The sequence below is a fragment of the Beta vulgaris genome, chromosome 1 (genome assembly GCF_026745355.1).
Source record: "Beta vulgaris subsp. vulgaris cultivar EL10 chromosome 1, EL10.2, whole genome shotgun sequence".
In the NCBI taxonomy this organism is placed as follows: domain Eukaryota; kingdom Viridiplantae; phylum Streptophyta; class Magnoliopsida; order Caryophyllales; family Amaranthaceae; genus Beta; species Beta vulgaris.
The window spans coordinates 38,001,049-38,021,080 of NC_079202.1; the positions used below are offsets into that span (position 1 = coordinate 38,001,049).

A 20,032-nucleotide genomic window follows, 5' to 3' on the forward strand; every position below is an offset into this window, starting at 1 on the left:
TGAATTAATGAAGAAAAATAAAAACTAGGGTTTACACTAAAAACTAGAGAGATAGAGAGGAGAGAAAACTAAAACCTAAAACCTAAAAAGAAATAACGTGAGAGGGGGTGAGGAGAGAAAGAATGAAAACCTATCTAAATATATATTCAATGACCTAATATGACTTGGAAAGTAATTTACAAGATAAGGAAAGTCTTACATAAATCATTAATAGGCGGATTAGTGATCCGCGCGTACGCGTGACAGATTCCAGCAGAAACTGTGAAATCTTCCGAAAGGCATAACTCCTTGACTAGAAGTCTCCTCGGGGCGTGCCACCTATCGTTGGAAATATCTTCAAGTCTAGTTTCTAAATCTGGTGGAATTACTCGATTATAAGAATCACATAAAAAGTTATGATCAGAAGAGTAGACGTGACTCTTTTTCACATTTCTTCTAATGATTTTCTGCTTCGTTTTTGCTCAAACTCGTACTATGACATATCCATACGATCCTTATGCATTGTAACTTCCTTTACAAGTGCTCATTATCCTCAAGTTTAGCTAATCATAATCCAAATACGTCTTCAATGCCTGAAATTCATCAAAAACAAGAAAACATACCGAACAGAAATAGAAAAACACAACTTAAGAATATAATGCAACAATGAACCTAAATATGAAACTAAATCCTCTAAAATGCAACCTAAATGCACCTAAAAACTATATATAAAAATGACTTATCAAAAAACTAGAGAAATTAAACAAAAAAAATAGAGAAATTAAACAAAAAATCACCAGTTTCAGATCTAAATACGTTTCGCGTTTCCTTCGATCTTCTTTAATGGCGCTTCGTTCTTCGAGTTTATTTAATGGCGCTTGTGGATTTGACTATTTAGGGTTCGATTGTTTCGATTATTGAGGGGTTAGAGTGGTGGCGTGGCGTGGCGTGAGCGTGAGGATGAAGGTGGTGGCATAGCGTGAGAGTGGTGGAGCGTCTGAAGAAAGAGAAAGGAGCGTTTGAAGAGAAAGAGAGAGGAGTGTTTGAAGAGTGAGAGAGAGGAAATGAGGAGCATTTGAAGAGTGAGAGAGGGGAGTGAGGAGGGGAGTTAGGGTTAGGGGAGTGAGGAGCGTGCATGGGCTGAGGAGATTAAGAGCTCAGCTGCAGGGGCCGAATTAGTGTGTTGGGCCAACGATTTTGAGAGAAAAATAGCAAAAATCTGATAATTAATTTATAAATTTCGAAAAAAACGAAAAAGAAACAAAAAAAAAGAATGAATTTCGAACCTTAAAAAAATTTGGACCTTTAAAGAAAATAAATAATTTGAAATCATGCGTCTAAAATTTTCAAAAAGTTATTTGAACAGAACGGATAAGTAGGAGCTCGATTTCTGAAAAAATCATTATAAGTAACTAGCTATCGAGGCGCCTAAAAATTTGAAGTTGGCATGAAAGGCCAATAAAAACCTGAAACTCCATGATACCACTTTGTAACACTCCGACAATTCTCTATTTTTCTAAAATACCTTTTCAAAATAAAACATAAAGATTTAACAAAGCATTATCGCCCGTGTGATACCGTATCAGCTTATTCGGAATTTTGCAGCGCAAAATATAATAAATAAACCCTAGAAATATAACTTAGTCAACCTAAAAATTCAACCTAAAAAGTCAAAGTCAAAGTCAAACTAAAAAGTCAAAGTCAATGACAATAGTCAAAGTCAACTACAAAAGTTTAAAACAAAGTATGATAATAATCTACACAAGCTCTCCAATCCCGAACGCATGATGCATCATCTTCAAACCCTTAAATGACGATACACTATTGATCCCTAGAGACTGCTCACCAAATGAGTCATCACAAGATCAATAAGGTCTAGCCATGATCAACAGACACACACAAATAACGTAATCATCAAAATTGAGTACTACATAATAAATAAATAATTCTAACATGATACTAATAGATAATAAGCATGAACAAATAATAATATAGTAACATCGCAGACTACTTTTACTAAACTAAACTTCACAACTAACAGATTAATTAATTTAGATGGAATAGTCAATGGAACGAGTTGCCTAAACCAAAACCATTCTTTATTGTAGAATTAGAAGACAAAATACGAGCGCGACTCCGTATTTCCCTGACCTACGATATCGAGGAACCTTCAAAATAAACATAGGACACGGTGATGAATCTGGTCCCAATAATAGCCATGGGCTACCACCATTTACTCCAACTCATACTTGCCAACACTTTCAAACATGCACAACTCTAAAGCTATTGTTATCTACGTTTCACTTTACATGATTAATAATCTATTCACTTATTAAGACTCACAAGTAGCACAAATAACATAATCATCAAACAATGATACACTTTCATTTTTATCTTAGGATTACATAAGGTGATCAACAACGACAACTTAACAACCCAATATTAATTCCAACTTTAATCCATAACCTTCTTTTATTTGTTGAACCAAATCAACAACTAACCAACCTTTCATATGTTTATAAATCCACTTGCCAAATAAGACTCTCGGTCTTCATAAAGTAATTAAATAATCAAAAGGAAACAACATGATTCAAACCAATATATATATTAAAGTTTTCAAATCCCATATGCTTGCATCAGTCTTCTATACAAACGTACTATAAAATCATAACCAGCATGTTTCAGACAACGAAATCAAACATGGAAATCCAACTTTAATAGAAATCATAATGAACTAAAAATAGTTTTCTCTACATGATACTACATAATTCTCATCCTTAGAATCACGATACAAATCAAATCAACACATAGGTATGTATGTACCTTGTGTAAAAAAATCGAAAGCCCACTTTCACAACTTTAAAAGTCGTCTAAAGAGAATTCTCCGCCTAAAACAACCAATACAACTCAACAATCAATCCCTTATAAATTTAGAGAAATAATAAATACTTTAAACCCCTTCTCAGGGTGTTTTAAAACCTTTCTCATCATCAAAACTTATTTACCAAAACCTCATAGTGGAGTACTACTACACTACTTATTAAAAACTCTCAAAAACACATGTTTAACTCATAAATACTCCATCAACAATACTCTTTTTAAACTTTCAGCAACATATAACATATTAAAACTCTTTTTAGACATACTTAAACATATTTAAAATCATAAGAATACTCAATTTCATAAACTATAATATACTACTATGATTTCCAACTATAAAACTCTAAAAAATACATCCTTTCATAATTAAAAATCCAATTCAAACATAATAAGTGAATCTGAATTTTTAATTTTTTTAATACACAAAGTATATAATCTTAGATTCATAATTAAATCATCAAACTGTAACTTTTAAACATAATCATACTAAACAAATCTAAATAAATCTAAACTTTGCATTAAAATAAAAACTTGAGGAGGAAGAAAGTAACCAAATAAGAAGAAGGAAAGAGAGTCGCTGGTAGGGAGGCGTCGGCGGGGTTCACCTGACTGGCCGGTGGTTGGCGGTGGTTGTCGCACGAGGAGGAGCGAAGGCCGAAGGAAGAGGAAGAGTGAAAAAGAAAAGAGAGAGAAGGAAGTAGGGGGCCAAAATTAAGGTGGAGGAAGGAGAAAGAAAATAAAGTGTGTGGAATTTTTTGTGTAAACAAGGGTATTTATAGTTTCTCTCACCCGGGGTTCAATTAGGAGTTGCGCTTTGGTGGGTTACCTAAAAGAGAATGTTTATACGAAAAGTTAAAAGGTTTGGACTCTTCTAACCCAATATTAAAATCCTTTTCATAGCCCAAAAAGTGTTTTAAACTTTTCAAATATTTTTCAAAGCATGACTACACAAAATGTTTAACTTCTTTCAATCATTAAAATAATTCCTTTGATTTTCAAATAGTCAATATTTAAAAATAAATCCTTTAAATACTAAAATATACTTAATTATATATAAATACATATTAAGAATTGGGATTGCCTCAAGTGGTGATTTTTCTCATCTTCTCTAGTAAAGTCAAGGGTTCAATTCTTATCCCCATCATTTGCTTGGGATAAGGGGGAGGGGGATTGGGGGTGTCTGGCTTGTAATGGACAGCTGGGTGGGGGCCCTGTACGAGGGCAGCCCAGAGGAATTCTTCTTACCAACTTAAAAAAAAATTAAATAATTACATATATATATATTAAAATATATTTATAAAATTCATAAATTTACGGGAGATTACAACCCTAAATACCTAGCCAAGTGATGAATTTGTGCTCTGGAACATACATTATGTTCCATATAACTACATCTCAAGTAGTGGTGTCAGATACAGATCTGACCTTTGGGTCAACCTGATTCTGACCCGACTTGAACCTGGTTCGACCTGTGAGGGTCTGTCCCCAAACCTGACCAAAATCTGACCCGGGGTTACCCAGGCCTGACCGACACCTGGCAAGAATATATCCTGACCTAACCAGAAAGACCTGCATTCAAACCTGAACCCGACCGTACTCAACCAGATATTACTAAAATTCAATTATTTTTTGTATCTACATAATCATTTAAATATATTAATTTATAAAATTGCTTACATTTAATAATTAATTAAATAAAATTAAATTACATTTTATTTAAGGACTTTGAATATCATATAGTTGTTTATATTTTTATTTTCATTTATTTTTAATTATTTGTGTACATTACTCTCTTGTTTTGATTTGAAATATATTGATGTATAATTAGGGGTGTTAACGAGCCAAACCGAGACCGAACATATTCAGACTCGACTCAGCTCGAAAATGGTCAAATTGAGCTCGGCTTGAACTCGAAAAGACCAAAACCAAGCTCGGCTCAAAGTTCAGCTCGATAACTTGATATTTTAAATATTAAAAAAACGTTCAACTTAACTTATCCATTAGGTATTGCGCAATATATTATTGTCAAACTTTTGTTAAATATGGATATCAAATAGTGATCTTTAGTTTTATAGGCTAGACCCAACATTTATATAATTTCTCTCTTTATACTTGCTCTTTAATAGAGCAGCTCCAGTAGCACTCTTAGTTCCTTGTCGATGTGGGATCAAATCCCAACTAATCTCGTAGCACTCTTACTGCATGTGTTGCACCGAAAAAATGAGATAGGCTATGTGGGATCTAATCCCAACTAATCCCGTAGCACTCTTACTATGTTGCATGAAAAAATGAGAGAGGCAATACATAGACATTTGTTGCCAGGTGTAGAAATTTGCTAATAGGTTATGCTACTTCTTTCATTATGTATTATACTAGTTTTATATGCACGCGATGCGTGCGTCAACAATCTTATTTAGTTATATACAAATGGACATGTTTTTAATTTTATTCAAAATTATTCTGATAGTGATGTAAATTATTGAGGTTCTTTTGTAGATGCTATTATCTTTTTAAATTAAAGGTGAATGATTTTTAACTGTTCAATACCGTCACTGTAAAATTTGCTAGATGATTTAATAATTTTCTTTTCAGCGACTTTAGTATAGTTCATTAACAATTATAGATGTTAATAAACCATATTGTTTGAACTTTGTAAATATGAAATATTATGTTATCACGATATGTTGCTAATTTTTTTTGGTTGAAGATTCTAATTGATTTCGTGAATTGATTGTGTGAATCTAGTTTGTTATTAATGATATTGCATATTCCATTTTTGACCTACTCATATGGCAAGTTTCATTGATTCTCATTTTCAATTTTTTATAAAAGAAAAACATTATTTAAATCACTATCAGAGGGTAGTTTAGCCACTTCAAAAGAGGACACCACACTCCATCCCTTGGCTTATATAATAGAGATAAATGTATATATTTAAAAAAAAATACAAGCTGATTGCATTAGTGAGTAGATGGACAATTTTGTATTAGTTGTTGTCCATTATATACAAATGCAACATTAGAAAATAGTCCACTTTTTTTAATAATAGATTTCATAGGGAAAATAAGATTGTTGTCTACTTTCTCTATCGATGTGGGACAATATTATTTTACCTACAAATTATCTAAAATATTTTCAAACTTGCTCACGAACTTTCGAGCCGAACTTATGGAAGCTCAGGCTCGGCTCGTTAAGGTCTCGAGCCAATTCCGAACTCGAGTCGAGCTTTGACCGAGCTTTGACCGATTCGATCTCGAATAGTTTGCAGCACCCAGGCTCATTAACACCCCTAGATGTATATATCTTACATGCTATAACTCAAATTACGTATACAATTATCATCCAATTATGTAATAGTTAGATTATATCTATTTAAGTGAACTTATTGTGTAAAGATATAACTTATATGAATTTCATTGATTTGATAGTGACTTCTTATAATTTTTGTTTACTACTATTATTGTTCTCATCGTCTCATAGCAATTTATCGCACACATGAGTTGACTAAGAGTAACTGACAAAGTGTTAAGTTACCATATGATTGTTAACAAAGTACTATCTAATAACTAGTAAGTATTTTTGTTAACTTATTTACTTATGGTTGTCACTTGTTACAGTTAACGTATTGATTATACTTTTTAATAATTTATGTAGCTTTATAGGGGAGAATGATTTGGGGGTATGTTATTATGTTTATTATTATTATTATTGTGCAACATATGAACCATCGTTATAATCATTTAGGCCTCATATGAACCGTTGTTGTAAACATATATATGAATGTATGATTGCCATTTGTTATGATGTTATAACATATCAAGAGTCGTTATACTAATTTATACTCAATAGAGTATTAGAGTAGTTTTACAATTGTTTTGATAGCAATGTACTACTAAAATGATTAAACATATTGATAAAATAGTTCTTTTTATACTTTTATCATATATAGTCACAACATAATACATGTATATCGTGTTATGTTTGTTATTGTTATTGGTATTATTAGCATTGTTGCCACTATTACTATTAGTATCTGTATTGTTATTGTTAGTATTCTTGTTCTTATTTGTATTACTATTGCTATTTTTGGCATTTTTACTATTACTATTATTATTTGTATTATTACTATTTTCATCATTGCTTTATGTTATCAATATCATTACTATTATTCTCATTATCATCATAGCTATTTACGAACTTATATATCAATCATAATGCTTATAATAATAAATCATTTATACAAAGTTTGGAATTGATCGTCTACTCGTTATTATTATCGTTGGTAATAATATGTAATATTAGAACAAATGAAGAGACGTTCTACTCCTTTACTCATTAGAGTGGTTTTGCACAATGGATTAGTCGAAATAAGAGTTGACTAAGAGAATAAACTAAACATCACGGTAAACAATATAGTATTTTTATTAGTTTTTCGTTATCATCCATATATTTATCGCACACACACACACACACACACACACTATATATATATATATATATATATATTAATATTATAATATATTTATATATATGTGTGTGTGTGTGTGTGTGTGTGCGCGCGCGTGCGTGCGTGCGTGCGTGCGTGTGTGCGTGCGTGTGTGTGTGCGCGTGTGTGTGTGTATGTATGTATGTATGTGTGTGTGTGTGTGTATTAAATTCATAACAAAATGAAATGACCCGACTAGGAGCTAACCGAAGTTGAATTGACGTTCAATAGCGAACGGACTCGACGTTTCACAATGATCGAACTAAGGTCACTAGTGATTCAACCTGAGTGCACTTGACTCTACCTAAGCATACATGAAACCCAAATACGACCTACGCAAACTCAGAAAAAAAATGTCCACTGGCGATCATATCTAGAAATGGATCGAGTTGTAAATGGAACGCTCAGACCTGTCCGGCACCCGACAATCCCATGATTCAAATGTGATCGACCCAGTTGAACAAAACTTGACTAATCACGACCTGGGGCATTGACTGTTAGAATCCTGACCTGTCCGGATCTGACCTAATTCGTCGTGGGTATACCCAAAACCTGTTTGAGAACTTGTTTTGATACCACTAATCCCAAGGAATAGACATTCTAGTTTGCAGTTTGCACCCAAAAAAAAATAGTACTCTAGTACACACTTTATAATGTTAATACAGGACTCAACAAAGATTAGAATGAATTATTCCATTTCTTTTTCTTATTTCATTGGGATGGAATGAATTATTTTTAGCTATTAAATGATGAAATAATGGATTTAATCTAGAAAACTAGTAAAAACTTAGAATTATTCATTCCAATATTTTGCTATGAATAAGTAGAAACTAAACTTCAAATATTTGGTTGTGAATGAAGACCTAATAATATCAATGATTTATTCATGGCCAGTTGACCAGCTTGACCTAACTTGTTTTTTGTTCTTATTATCGTTTTTGGATCCCTTAGTTTGGCGTGGTAAAAGATAATTTTTTTTGCGTGGAAAAACAAAACATATACTCTCGTATAACCATATAGATTAAATGAATGTTTTCAAAAGGATGGAGAACCACCACCAACATGTCAAAGTCACTCTCTGTGGTCTCTTTTGCTTTTTGTATTTGGAATCATTTTGAGTGACAACTAAAAGTTAAACTCGCTAGGAAGAACAAAAGAGTATGAAATGAGTGTAATATTTTTTTAAAGTTGGAAGATAAAGGAGTCCATTGAATTGGAACCTTGCACGAGTATAATCAGTCAAGTTTTATAGGTCAGACTCTTTGAAGGGAGGGAGAATGGTAAGGGAAACCTCACCAGAAAGGTCCTTAATGGGATTTGATCGATTCTATGACCTTGATGCTTGAAGTCATGAAGTCAAACCTTTACCATTAGGCCAAACTTTGATTTGTAGATGAGTGCAATATATACTTAAATTATAAAAGTATATTTTTAGAGTGATTAAATTAGAAATATAAACCTAAAAAATTGTAATTAGTAAAATTATCAAGCGTAATTCTTTTAACCATTAACAAGATTTTGAAATACATTTGAGAGTAAGGTTATTTTATCATATTTTCATCCAACCTAACAAAGTTTTCAAAAAAATGAGCAACAATGTTTTTTTTTTTTTATTTTGCATTTAAAAGGTTTTGTTTTTATTTAATAGGTTATGATATATGCAGCCCTTAGGATTGCATATAAGACATAAATACACTACTTAAAATGAAAATAAGTTGTGAATTTGTGGAAAATTTTTGCATCAACCGATATAATAAATGATCAATTAATGCAACTTATTTCTATTTTTAACTTCTTATATACAGCCCTTAAGACTGCATATAACTTTTCTCTTATTTAATAACCCATTGTGTGCCCGAGTTCAATTCTAAAGCTATTCTAGACTGGTCGGTATTATTGCTAGTGAAAGGCTAGTACACTACTATCTATCATAAATTACTCGATCAGCACTATAATTTATTTATTTTTAAATACACTCAGCAATATGAGTAATTAATATGCTCAAAACTACTCCTTTTTGTTTGATTATGGAAGATGTGTTAGTTAATATGCGCACTAAGATCTTTATAGTGAGACATTGAAAGCTAAGTTTCGGATTATTAAATCAAAGGAGTGTGGTCTTCACACGACTCTCACCAAACTCCTCCATCTATTATTACAGCAAAAGATAACTTAACAAAAGCATATGCATATGCATATCCATATGTATCTTTGAATTCCTAGCGTATTAACTTTTTAACCAAGAATATAGCATATTTGTCCAGAAAACTCTCTCTTTTGCTTGAACCAGACCGTTGCAATTTTTCGATGCTCTATGCATGTGATCGAGGTGATGAGACTAATATATACAGGGGCGGATCCAGGAACTCGAACTAGGGGTAGCACAAATTGGTGATGGTATTGCATTTTTTTTAAAAAAAACACTAAACTACTAAATATATCACAATATCTAAATACCACTTCGAATTACTTAATAAAAGATTTTCACAATTATTCAAGCGATTTCTCAAATTTTAAAACTAATTTACAAATACTACTTGGCAGGGAAAATTTTGTTAGCTTGATTGAGTTGGAGGAAGATTTGGGTTTCAATCTTCATCTCCCTCTTTATCTCTCTCTCCATTTACAAATACAACACCAAATTTTGTTGCGGGCTCGGATAATCTTGCTTTGCAGCAGTCTATATATGCTGCTGAGAGATGTCGAGCTAAGTTAGTTGAAGCCAAAATTGCAGCAAAAAACGATAACAGAAACAACCAAAACCCTAATAACAACAAAGAAACCCGAATAACAAAAAGGACATTGAATCGAAACCCTAAATACAAAAACGAAAATTAAAAAACCATGATTACAAAACGAAATTTATCCAAAATCGAGCATAAAAGACCTGATGGCGGCCATTTGATTTTCGCCTTCCTTGATAAATGTTTTTGCCAAAATCAAGCGAGGAAGATGGAAGCTTTGACTTCCTTGAATGCGATTCTGTGAAGATGAGAAGATGAGACGACCACGACGACGAACAGAGAAAAGGTGAGGCGAACAGAGTAAAACGGCGAGAGAGAGAAAGGAGGCCGGGAGGAGAGAGAAAAGGAAAGAAGTTTAGTTAGGGTTTATTCTCTTGCTTTTACACGCGCTCCTCCTCTTTCTTTTTTTAATAAAAAAACTAAATTTTTTTTATTTTGTTTTTTCGAAAAAAACAGGGGTAGCACGTGCTACCCCTTGTTACTATGTGGCTCCGCCCCTGAATATATATGTCTAAACTCTTTTTAACAGCGTCGATGACAATGAATTAAAACCTACGGATTCTTTTCAGAATTGGGGTTTGCCAATTGGATACCTATTGTATATCTGGTATGCAGACTGAAACACGCACCTAATCTGATAACCACCTCTTTTTTTTTAATGTACTTACAGTACTAGTGTTGGAAGCAGATCTGTTATGGCTTGGAGTCAGATTCAGGCAAAAAAACATTGGCTCAATGGATGATATGGATAACCAAATCCTATAGAGGGACAAAAATAAGAAAACTGTTGAAGCTATGATGTATAGCGCACACCACATGTGAGTGTCCCACATTGATTAAATAAGAGAGATGAGTTCACTTTATAATGCAAAGGGGTTACTCCCCTTATTGCCATATGGTTTTAAGGTGGAACCTCCTTTGTGTTGTGAAGTGGACTCTCTCTCCTTGTGATGGGTGCGGCATAGGCCCATATTTAACATCCTCCAACATGGGCTTATGTGTGGGCCCAATGAAGTTTATCATGGTATCAGAGCGGACGATCTTGACCCGTTATGAAATACAAGATGGAAGGTGTTGAAGATCTGTTTGGAGCAAAATAAAAGCCCAACAGAATTGTAATGGCCCCAAGAAGGGGCCCAGTTGACCTCATGTTGGAAGTCCGGAGAGAGCCCAAACGAGGATGTTGTGACCTATCCAAATTGCAAGATTAAAGGTGGCTCACATGTGAGGGGGAGCTTTAAGAGTAAAGCCCACATGTGAGTTAGAAATAATTGTCCCACATTGAAGAATTAAAGTTAGAATGACTAACATATAGATTGGTGGGTTACTCCACCTATCACCAATTGATTAATGCTTGAGCGTAGATAACAGTATTAAGAATGTAAAGTTCATAGTAAAAAATAGAAATTTATACTGCTTGCCTAGGAAATGCAGCTCTATTGACAGAGCATGGGTTGATGATTTGTACCTAGCTGTTTTGCTGGGTTGTAGAGCTTAGCAGATGAGAGTTTGCTCTTTCACATTGGAAAGAGCTTAGGTTGTAAAGGAGGTTTTTTGGTTTGTTATACAACTAAATTAACAACTTACTTATTTAACCAAAAAAAAAAAAAACTAACTACGGATTGATGGAGTGTGAACCTTCAGTACAATAAGTTAAACTATTATCTCAAATAAAAATTTACATGGAAAACTAACCTTCAGTACTAAATGCTACTTAATGAGATAAAAGATGGCCTACAAGTTCAAATAAAGATATTTTGACAAAAGCTTTAGGCAAGCGTCAGTTTGGTTTTCTACTCCGCGAGTGAGGCATTTGTGATATTCATGCTCCAACTCGAGGGGGAGTATTGAAATATTATGTTAATAAGAAGTTTAGTTCAAGAGTTCAATATGTATTCCTATCTGTAATGTTGTTACGAATCTGCTTCAATATGGTTTCTTATTATTAGATTGTATATATATTCTCTACCGTTTAGTGAGATCAGTTGATGAGTTTTCCTATATTCTAAATCTTAACATGAACCTAAAATTTTCCGTGTGTTTCTAAAAAGACACTCCTTATGCTGAAAAAAAAAACTACAACATTAAATGAGCAAAAAGATAAAATGAGCAAAAGTTTATTAAAATGAGAAAAAAAATATATGTAAAATGAACAAAAGTTTTTAAAATTAGCAAAAACTTATAATGAGCAAAAATTATAAAATGAACAAAAATTTGTAAAATGAGAAAAAAATTGTAAAATGAGCAAAAATTTGTGAGATGAGCAAGATTTGAAAATGAGCAAAAAGTTGTAAAATGAGCAAGTTTTCAGTTTTCAGCTTAACATTGATTTTCAGAGAATCCTCTCTCTCTCTTTCTCTCTCTCTATAGTGACCAATGAACCTTACTGATGCTCTCTCTGAGAGAGAGAAGTGAGTTCATATATAAGAGAATGCATATTTACATGAGAAATGAGAAATGAGAATGAATTTTACGTATTATAACTCCAGTGAAAAAGTGATATAACTCCAAAAAGTATTGGAATTTTTTCGAGGTATGACTCTAATGAACAGTTGTTGTAACTCTAATCCAATCGTGTGTGTTGTGCATGTACATGTTATGTTTTATGCACATGTTATGTTTTGATGATGAAAATTAATATAATATGTTATAACATGAAAGTATGTAACAGTTGCAACAGATGCATGAAGCAAGAAATTGATAAACGAAAACTTTGAAGAAAAGAAGAATCAAGAATGAAGTCCAAGTTTATAGTTTCTTAGAATAGTTACTTTAGATTAAAATGTAATGTGCTCTAACTTAGTGATATGCTATGTGCTAAATATAGAAATATAAAGTTAATATAATTATTATTTTCTTTAATTTAAGAAAGTAAATAATTATATTAAAATTATATATCTATATAAAAAGGAAATAGGTTTTCAAAATCAGAAATAAAAAGGGATTTAGGAAAACGTGTTTTTAGAAAAAGTATTTTATAAAATCGTGTGTGAAAGAGATTTTGATAAAAACGAATTTTGGAAAAAAGATTTTGATAAATTGTGTTTTGATAAAAACGTAAGTTTTAGAAAAAAGATTTTACAAAAATTATTTTCCATAAAAACGTGTTTGATAAATTAAAAGAGTTTTAAGAAAAAAGATTTTACAAAAATCACGTTTCCTTAAAACGTGGTTGAAAAGATTTTTTTTCTAAAAACAAGATTTCCAAAACGTGTTTTTAATGTTTTTTTAAAGAGTTTTATAAAACTAAAATTTCCTAAAAACAAGTTTTATAAAATCAGATTTTATTTTGGAAAATACTCTTTGAGTTGAAAAGAAAATCTGTTATGGAAAACGTATCTTTTTAAGAAAAAGATAAAGACTGATTTTCTAAAAGAGAATTAAATCCCTTGAATTAAGGAATTAAAAGATATCCTTTGGAAGGATATTCGTCCAATCCATGTTCTATAAAAGGGATTCATAATTCACTTTTAGATCTCACGTTTTCAGAGAGAAAAATCAGAAATATTAAGAGCTGAAAACTATTTCCTAAGGCACTGAGCATAACACTGAGCGAGTCAGATTCAAGTTACTATTATACGATTGTAATTGTCCTCTATTTGCTTGACTAAGAAGCATACGATTGAGAATTCTTTCTTTCTGTAATTTCACTATTATAGAGAGTTACAACTCTTTGGAGTTAAGGGTTGGTTGGCACTACTAGGGTTAGTAGTGGGGGAATCTTATTGTATCAAGAGGTTGATATTTTAGGGTTCAAGAAATAAAGAGTTTTATTTAGGGTTCAAGAAATAACCACGTTATATCTTGTGTTTGCGCATCAAATTTCCTATAGTTTTAGTTTATTATTTGCAAAAACTCAAATCAGCGATTTACGAGTGTTTGGCACAGTGCCAGACACTGAGCCACAAAAGAGATTTTGCGAAAATCGATTAGATTTCACCACTCAATTCAACCCCCCCTTTCTTGAGTTTCACCTTGTGTTCCAACAGTGTGGTTGAGATTCATTCTCATTTCTCATGTAAGGAGACATTCTCATGTGATCCTGCCCCTATATGTATATGTATGGTGTAATTGTTACACTATGTAACCACTCACATACCGACGCTTATTTTGTAAAATAAACTCCAATGATATGAAATAAATGACAAAATGACATGAGATTCATGTCATTATTTGTTTAAGCCATGTCATTCTTATTGAGATCTATATCATTATGCATGTTACACAATAAGTTATAACGTAACATGTTACATCCAAGACACAATTTTATACAACCCGATGTTTTTCCAAATTGTTTGCCAACCTTATGTCAATTAGAGATACCATATTATTGGCAGCATACCTCTATTAAGTCAACAATGATTTTTAGCAAGTCAAACTGTTTTGGAATGGGGCAAGTGATATGAAAAGCCCTACCTGGAAAATGAACCCTAATTAGTTTTATTTCATGACCGCAACATACATGATAAGTATTACAATCGAGAATTTATGGTACAATCGTTGCACTACATACATAAACAACTCTCTCACAAGCCTAAGAAAATTATGAGTGGTTTGGAAAGTAATGATAAACAAACATAATTTAAAAAATATTTTTATTGGTTGAGAAAAAAATTAATTGTAGCACGTAAGATTTACCAATGTTATAGGGGATCTAATATTATTTCCCGATAATAAAAGTGTCACCTAAATGTTGTACTATTGTCTTATTACTGCTGACGTTTTATAACATAGAGTGCTATAGAGTTAGAGTTAGAGTTAGAGTGACATTTGGCCTATTTTGTATCATTGTACGGAGAGCCATTCACACACAAAAATGAATTTTACTCCCGGAGTTCATTAAATCCAATGATGGTTAAGATTGTCAAAGAACTACGTCCACTATAATTATTGTGTTGCTAATTATACTCACTTCAACCCTAATTATTTATATTAATACTTTTTCTATTTCTTTTTACTTGTAACCGTTTGACTTTCACGTTTGGCAATGTATAACTTCAACCATTAATATCTTTAACTATCGATAATTAAAAATTATAAAAAGTAGATATTATGCATTGAGACGGATCTAACAAGATCGCAGATGAAAATATTTTTCCTTGACTATAAACCACCAAAGATAAACTAAGTGGATCTTGTAAATAATATAAAAGTCAAACATTCAAGCTAGAGAGAGAGAAAGTCTTGCTGCAAAAGAGTATCAAAGGGTTCATGCTAAGTATGTCTCTTTTCTACAGCAAAAGAGTAAACTAGCATGGATAAAATCTGGTGATGAAAATTCAAAGGCCTTTCACAATGCCATAAAAGCTAGAAGGCTTCAAAACACAGTTTATGGTGTAGCTGACATGGAAGGAAGATGGGTGGAAGGAAATGAGGAGGTGAATAGAGCTTTTCTGCACTATTATACTCATTTGTTAGGTACTCCCGGAAGCAGTAGGAGAAAAGTGCAACAGGAGGTGATTTCAGCAGGGCCTATGCTGACTGAGGAACAAAGGCAAACACTACTAGTTCCTTTCACTCCTGCTGAAGTGAAGGCTGCAATTTTTTCCATCCCTAGTGAGAAATCTCTAGGCCGTGATGGCTTTGGTTCAGCTTTTTACAAGGATGCTTTGAGTGTTGTAGGTGATGAATGCACTGAAGCTGTCTTGGATTTCTTTCAATCAAGGAAGCTTTTGAAAGAGATAAATCACATTATACTGGCCTTGATTCCAAAGGTCAAATGCCCTGGTAGTGTCACTGAATTCAGGCCAGTTTCATGCTGCAATGTTATATACAAGTGCATTACCAAGTTACTATGTTCTAGATTGAAGCAGATTCTTCCTGAAATTATTGTTGCAAATCAAGGAGCCTTCATAAAAGGGAGATTTATAGCACACAATATTTTAATCTGTCAAGATATTGTCAAGAATTATGGGAAGAAAGAAGCTACTCCAGGCTGCATCATCAAAATGGATCTAAAAAAAGCCTATGATTCCATTGATTGGTGCTTTATTGAAGAATTACTGCAGGCTTTGAAATTTCCTACCAAATTTGTGGAGATGATTATGGAATGTGTTAAAACTCCTAGCTTCTCACTGATGATAAATGGAGCTATGGTGGGTTTTTCAAAGGAAAGAGGGGTCTTAGACAAGGTGACCCCCTCTCACCTTTGTTATTTGTGATATGTATGAAATATTTCAGCAGAACAATGAAGAAAGTGGGTGAGAGAGAAGATTTCAAATTTCATCCTAGGTGTACTGGCATCAAGATCAATCATCTTTGCTTTGCAGATGGTATCATCATGTGTTGTAGGGGAGAATACCAGTCTGTTTTGAGAATGCTGCAAGGATTCACTCATTTCTCTGAGGTTTCAAGGTTAGAAGTCAACAAACAAAAATCAGAATTGTACTCAGTAGGGATAAAGCAGCAGGAAGTTCAAAGATTGTTGCACATGTCAGGTTTTAGTCTGGGTAAGTTCCCTTTCAGGTACCTAGGGGTTCCTATCTGTTACAAAAGGCTTAGTATTAAAGAATGTGAAGGCCTTGTGGAAAAAATGACTGCCAGAATCAGGTGCTGGAGCAGTAGGCTTCTATCCTATCAAGGAAGATTATGCTTGGTGAATTATGTTCTCATGAGTTTACATGTCTATTGGGCTCAGATAATGATCATCCCCAGGAAAGTTCTACATGATATAAACAAGATATGCAGGTCATATCTATGGACTGGTGAGCACTTCAGTCAAAAACCAGGGAATGTAAGTTGGGACTCAATATGTTGCAGTAAAAAAGAGGGTGGGCTAGGAATCAAAAACACCTTGATCTGGAATCAGACAGCACTTGGGAGGTATGTGTGGGCTATTGCTCTAAAAAAGGATAACTTATGGATAAGATGGGTCCATGAGTAATGTGTAAAAGAGGAAGATTGGTGGGTCTACAACCCTCCTCGGCAGTGTAATTGGTATTGGAAGATGATCTGCCAGGTAAAAGATCAATTGAAGTTGAAATTTTCTCTTCCTCGGATCATGAATATGAATGTGTACTCAGTTAAGGAGATATACAAGAAATTGGTTGCTGAGCAACAAATAGTGACCTGGCATGGTGCTATTTGGGGTAGAATGAACATTCCAAAGTATAGGTTCATATGCTGGTTGGTAATGTTAAGCAGATTAACAACTGCTGAAAGATTAACCAGAGTGGGGTTTCTAAACGATCCTACATGCCTGCTATGTGGTTCAGAGGAGGAAACACACCACCATTTGTTCTTTCACTGTCACTTCAGTAAAGGAGTTCTCAGGAGAATTTTGCAATGGCTGAAAGTGCAAACACAAGATAATACGATTCAGGGATTGATAACAAGGGTGAGCAATAATGGTGAGTCAAGGTTCAGACGCCAAGTGAAGATAGCTGTCATTTGTGCTGCTGTCTATCAAGTATGGTGAGCAAGAAATGATGTATTATGGAATAGTAAACTGGATATAGTTGAGAAACAAGTGTATAGGATACAACACACATGTATAGATAGAATTTATAGTGTTTTGCCAAAGAAAACTACTATGAGAGATAGAATGTGGTTAAGAGAACTCTCAATTACAATGTAAAGTTCTCTTGGTGTATGGTGGTTGGTTGATGGTATAATATAATCTCTTATTACTTAGCAAAAAAAAATGCTTCCTCCGTTCCAAAATAAGTGAAACACTTCTCTCATTTATGTGAGAGCTTTTTGAGACAAGTGTTTCACTTATTTTGGAACGGAGGAAGTATATAATAGTCAAACCGTTGCGAGTAAAAAGAATCGGAAAAAGTAGTTATTTATGCTATTTGATTTGATAATTTTATAAGTTTAATTATGTATTAGCTAAATTATAAAAATATGTTATGAAAATACCTATTAGGTTGAATGTAATATTATCTCACAGTTATGAAACAAAAAGTATATATCTTGTATTTACTTTAGTAGGAGTTTACGATGAACTACCTAAAGAGGGGAATTATGGGGAATAAAAATGTATAAAACTAAACATTGGAGATGGATTTAAATGGCATCGTTTCCTTTAAAGTTCTTTTTTTCTTTTTACCTTTAGTTTTGAGTAACAATTGAGCTAATCTTAGATTAGTCAAATAAACATTATTTAAAATTAAAAGATACCAACAACACCAATATATATTTTCAAACAAAGTTAGTTGGTCAAGTTGATATTTTGGCATTGTTAATGCCCTCATCTATTTCCTCTTTCGTCATTGATCATACACGATAATGATCGAAACGTTAGACAAAATTGCATGTCCTACATATGACATGTATTAAAAAGTCATGTAAACGTATTTTATAGTGCATGCCCAATCTTTATCCATATTGCCATATAAGTGCTCCAAAGATTTATGGTCATCACCTCCACAATCGGTATTTTTATTTTTTATTTGGTTATCCACGCAGTTTTTGTGTCAGTTGTTCTGTTGGAAAGAACACAAGGGGAAAGCAAATGAAAACGGAAAATTGAATAACAACCAAAGTTGTTGCACATATAACTGAAAATACTTAAACAAAGTTAAATAACTACACACACTATGCTTACATATTTGTCCAATTCATACAATAACTTGGCGTTATTGGCTTACAAAGATTCAACTTGTGATTATCCTAGCCAATATAATTTGTTTTTCCCTAGGGCACTATATTTCTGTAGAACCTACTATAAATTATTTAAAAAAGGAAAAAAAAAACATTATTTTCGTTAACTTAGAACCCAGTTGACCCCATCAACTTAGTCAAACCAAACGTAACAGCCATAGCAAGCCAACCACCCACTAAAACCCTAAATGAAGCCCTTACAACTGGTGCTCCTCCTAGGACAGCCCCCAACCATCCAAAACCCGCCAAAGCCAACGTCACGGCCGCCACGACTACCCCAACCCTCACCTTATACTCCGTTATAAAGGAAGCAGCCAGCAGCGGCACTAAAGCCCCCACCGAAAACGCTAGGGCAGAGGCTAATGCCGCTTGTAAAGGGTTAGGCAACGCCTCCTTCTCCTCATCAACCTTTTCTATTATTTCTCTTATTTTTTCCCTCTTCCTATGAGCAATCTCAATATCTAGCTGAGAGTATACAGAGACAAACTCGCCTATGGCCATGCTACAAGCCCCAGCAACTAAGCCGGCGAAACCCGTAAGGATCATGGCCTTGACATCTTGTTTAACCGCACCAATTCCCATCATGAGGGATGCGGTGGAAACAAGCCCGTCATTGGCTCCTAGGACAGCGGCTCGTAACCACTGAGCTCGAGTCGTGTAGTCGAAAAGGTCTTCTATATTCTCCTCAACTTGTTGGCGTTGGTTCTCTTCATCATCATTGTGTTGGTTAGGTCGGATGGTGTTGGGACGCACAGTTTGCTTGGAATCCATTTTTGGTGGAAAAGAAAAGGATGGTTAATTTTTGCAAAGTAGAAGTTGAGAAAGGAAGGAAGGAAGGTGATAGTGTGTTGGACTCTAGGTCTCCAAACTAAGCAATTTATAGAGATGGAGGTTGGGGATACTTCATACTTTGGTTCAGTGGGAATTTGTCCACTAAGATAAAAGTTTGTCACCTTAGACATAATTGGCCATCTATGCAATAATCAAATTAGGGAAAATACTGTGTTTGTGTGGATGAGGAACAACTGGATTTACTTTTTTTAGTGGAGTGTGGAAGACACAAGCTCTCTATTAAATAAAATTATTAGTAGACAAGGCTGAATTTGAGATATTAGTAATAAAATGGTGGTTTCCCACTAACTTTAGTTGTTTTGTGGTGGCCTTAAAATTTCGAAAAGTAAAAACTTGAGTGATGTGGATTGTGGTGTGGTATTATTAGAAAATTTTAATTTAATTATTTTTCCTATTACTATCTAGACTTTATGATATAGAGGCACGGTTAAGTGTATATAATTATACTAAATATAACCATAGTAATTCCAGTCCAAACACAATA

The 20,032-nt window shown here is 33.5% G+C and overlaps 1 protein-coding gene across 1 annotated transcript; it reads right to left on the reverse strand.

Moving 5' to 3' along the window:
* Positions 1 to 18,561: 18,561 nt before the first annotated feature.
* Positions 18,562 to 19,562, reverse strand: LOC104895671 (vacuolar iron transporter homolog 4). Its single transcript, XM_010682241.4, has one exon. It carries the CDS (start codon positions 19,465 to 19,467, stop codon positions 18,805 to 18,807), a length of 663 nt encoding a protein of 220 aa, XP_010680543.1. The 5' UTR covers positions 19,468 to 19,562; the 3' UTR covers positions 18,562 to 18,804.
* Between the last annotated feature and the right edge of the window lie 470 nt (positions 19,563 to 20,032).

Coding starts and splice junctions, on each gene's coding strand:
- LOC104895671 (XM_010682241.4), bottom strand. CDS start 19,467: ATGGATTCCAAGCAAACTGTGCGTCCCAACACCATCCGACCTAACCAA.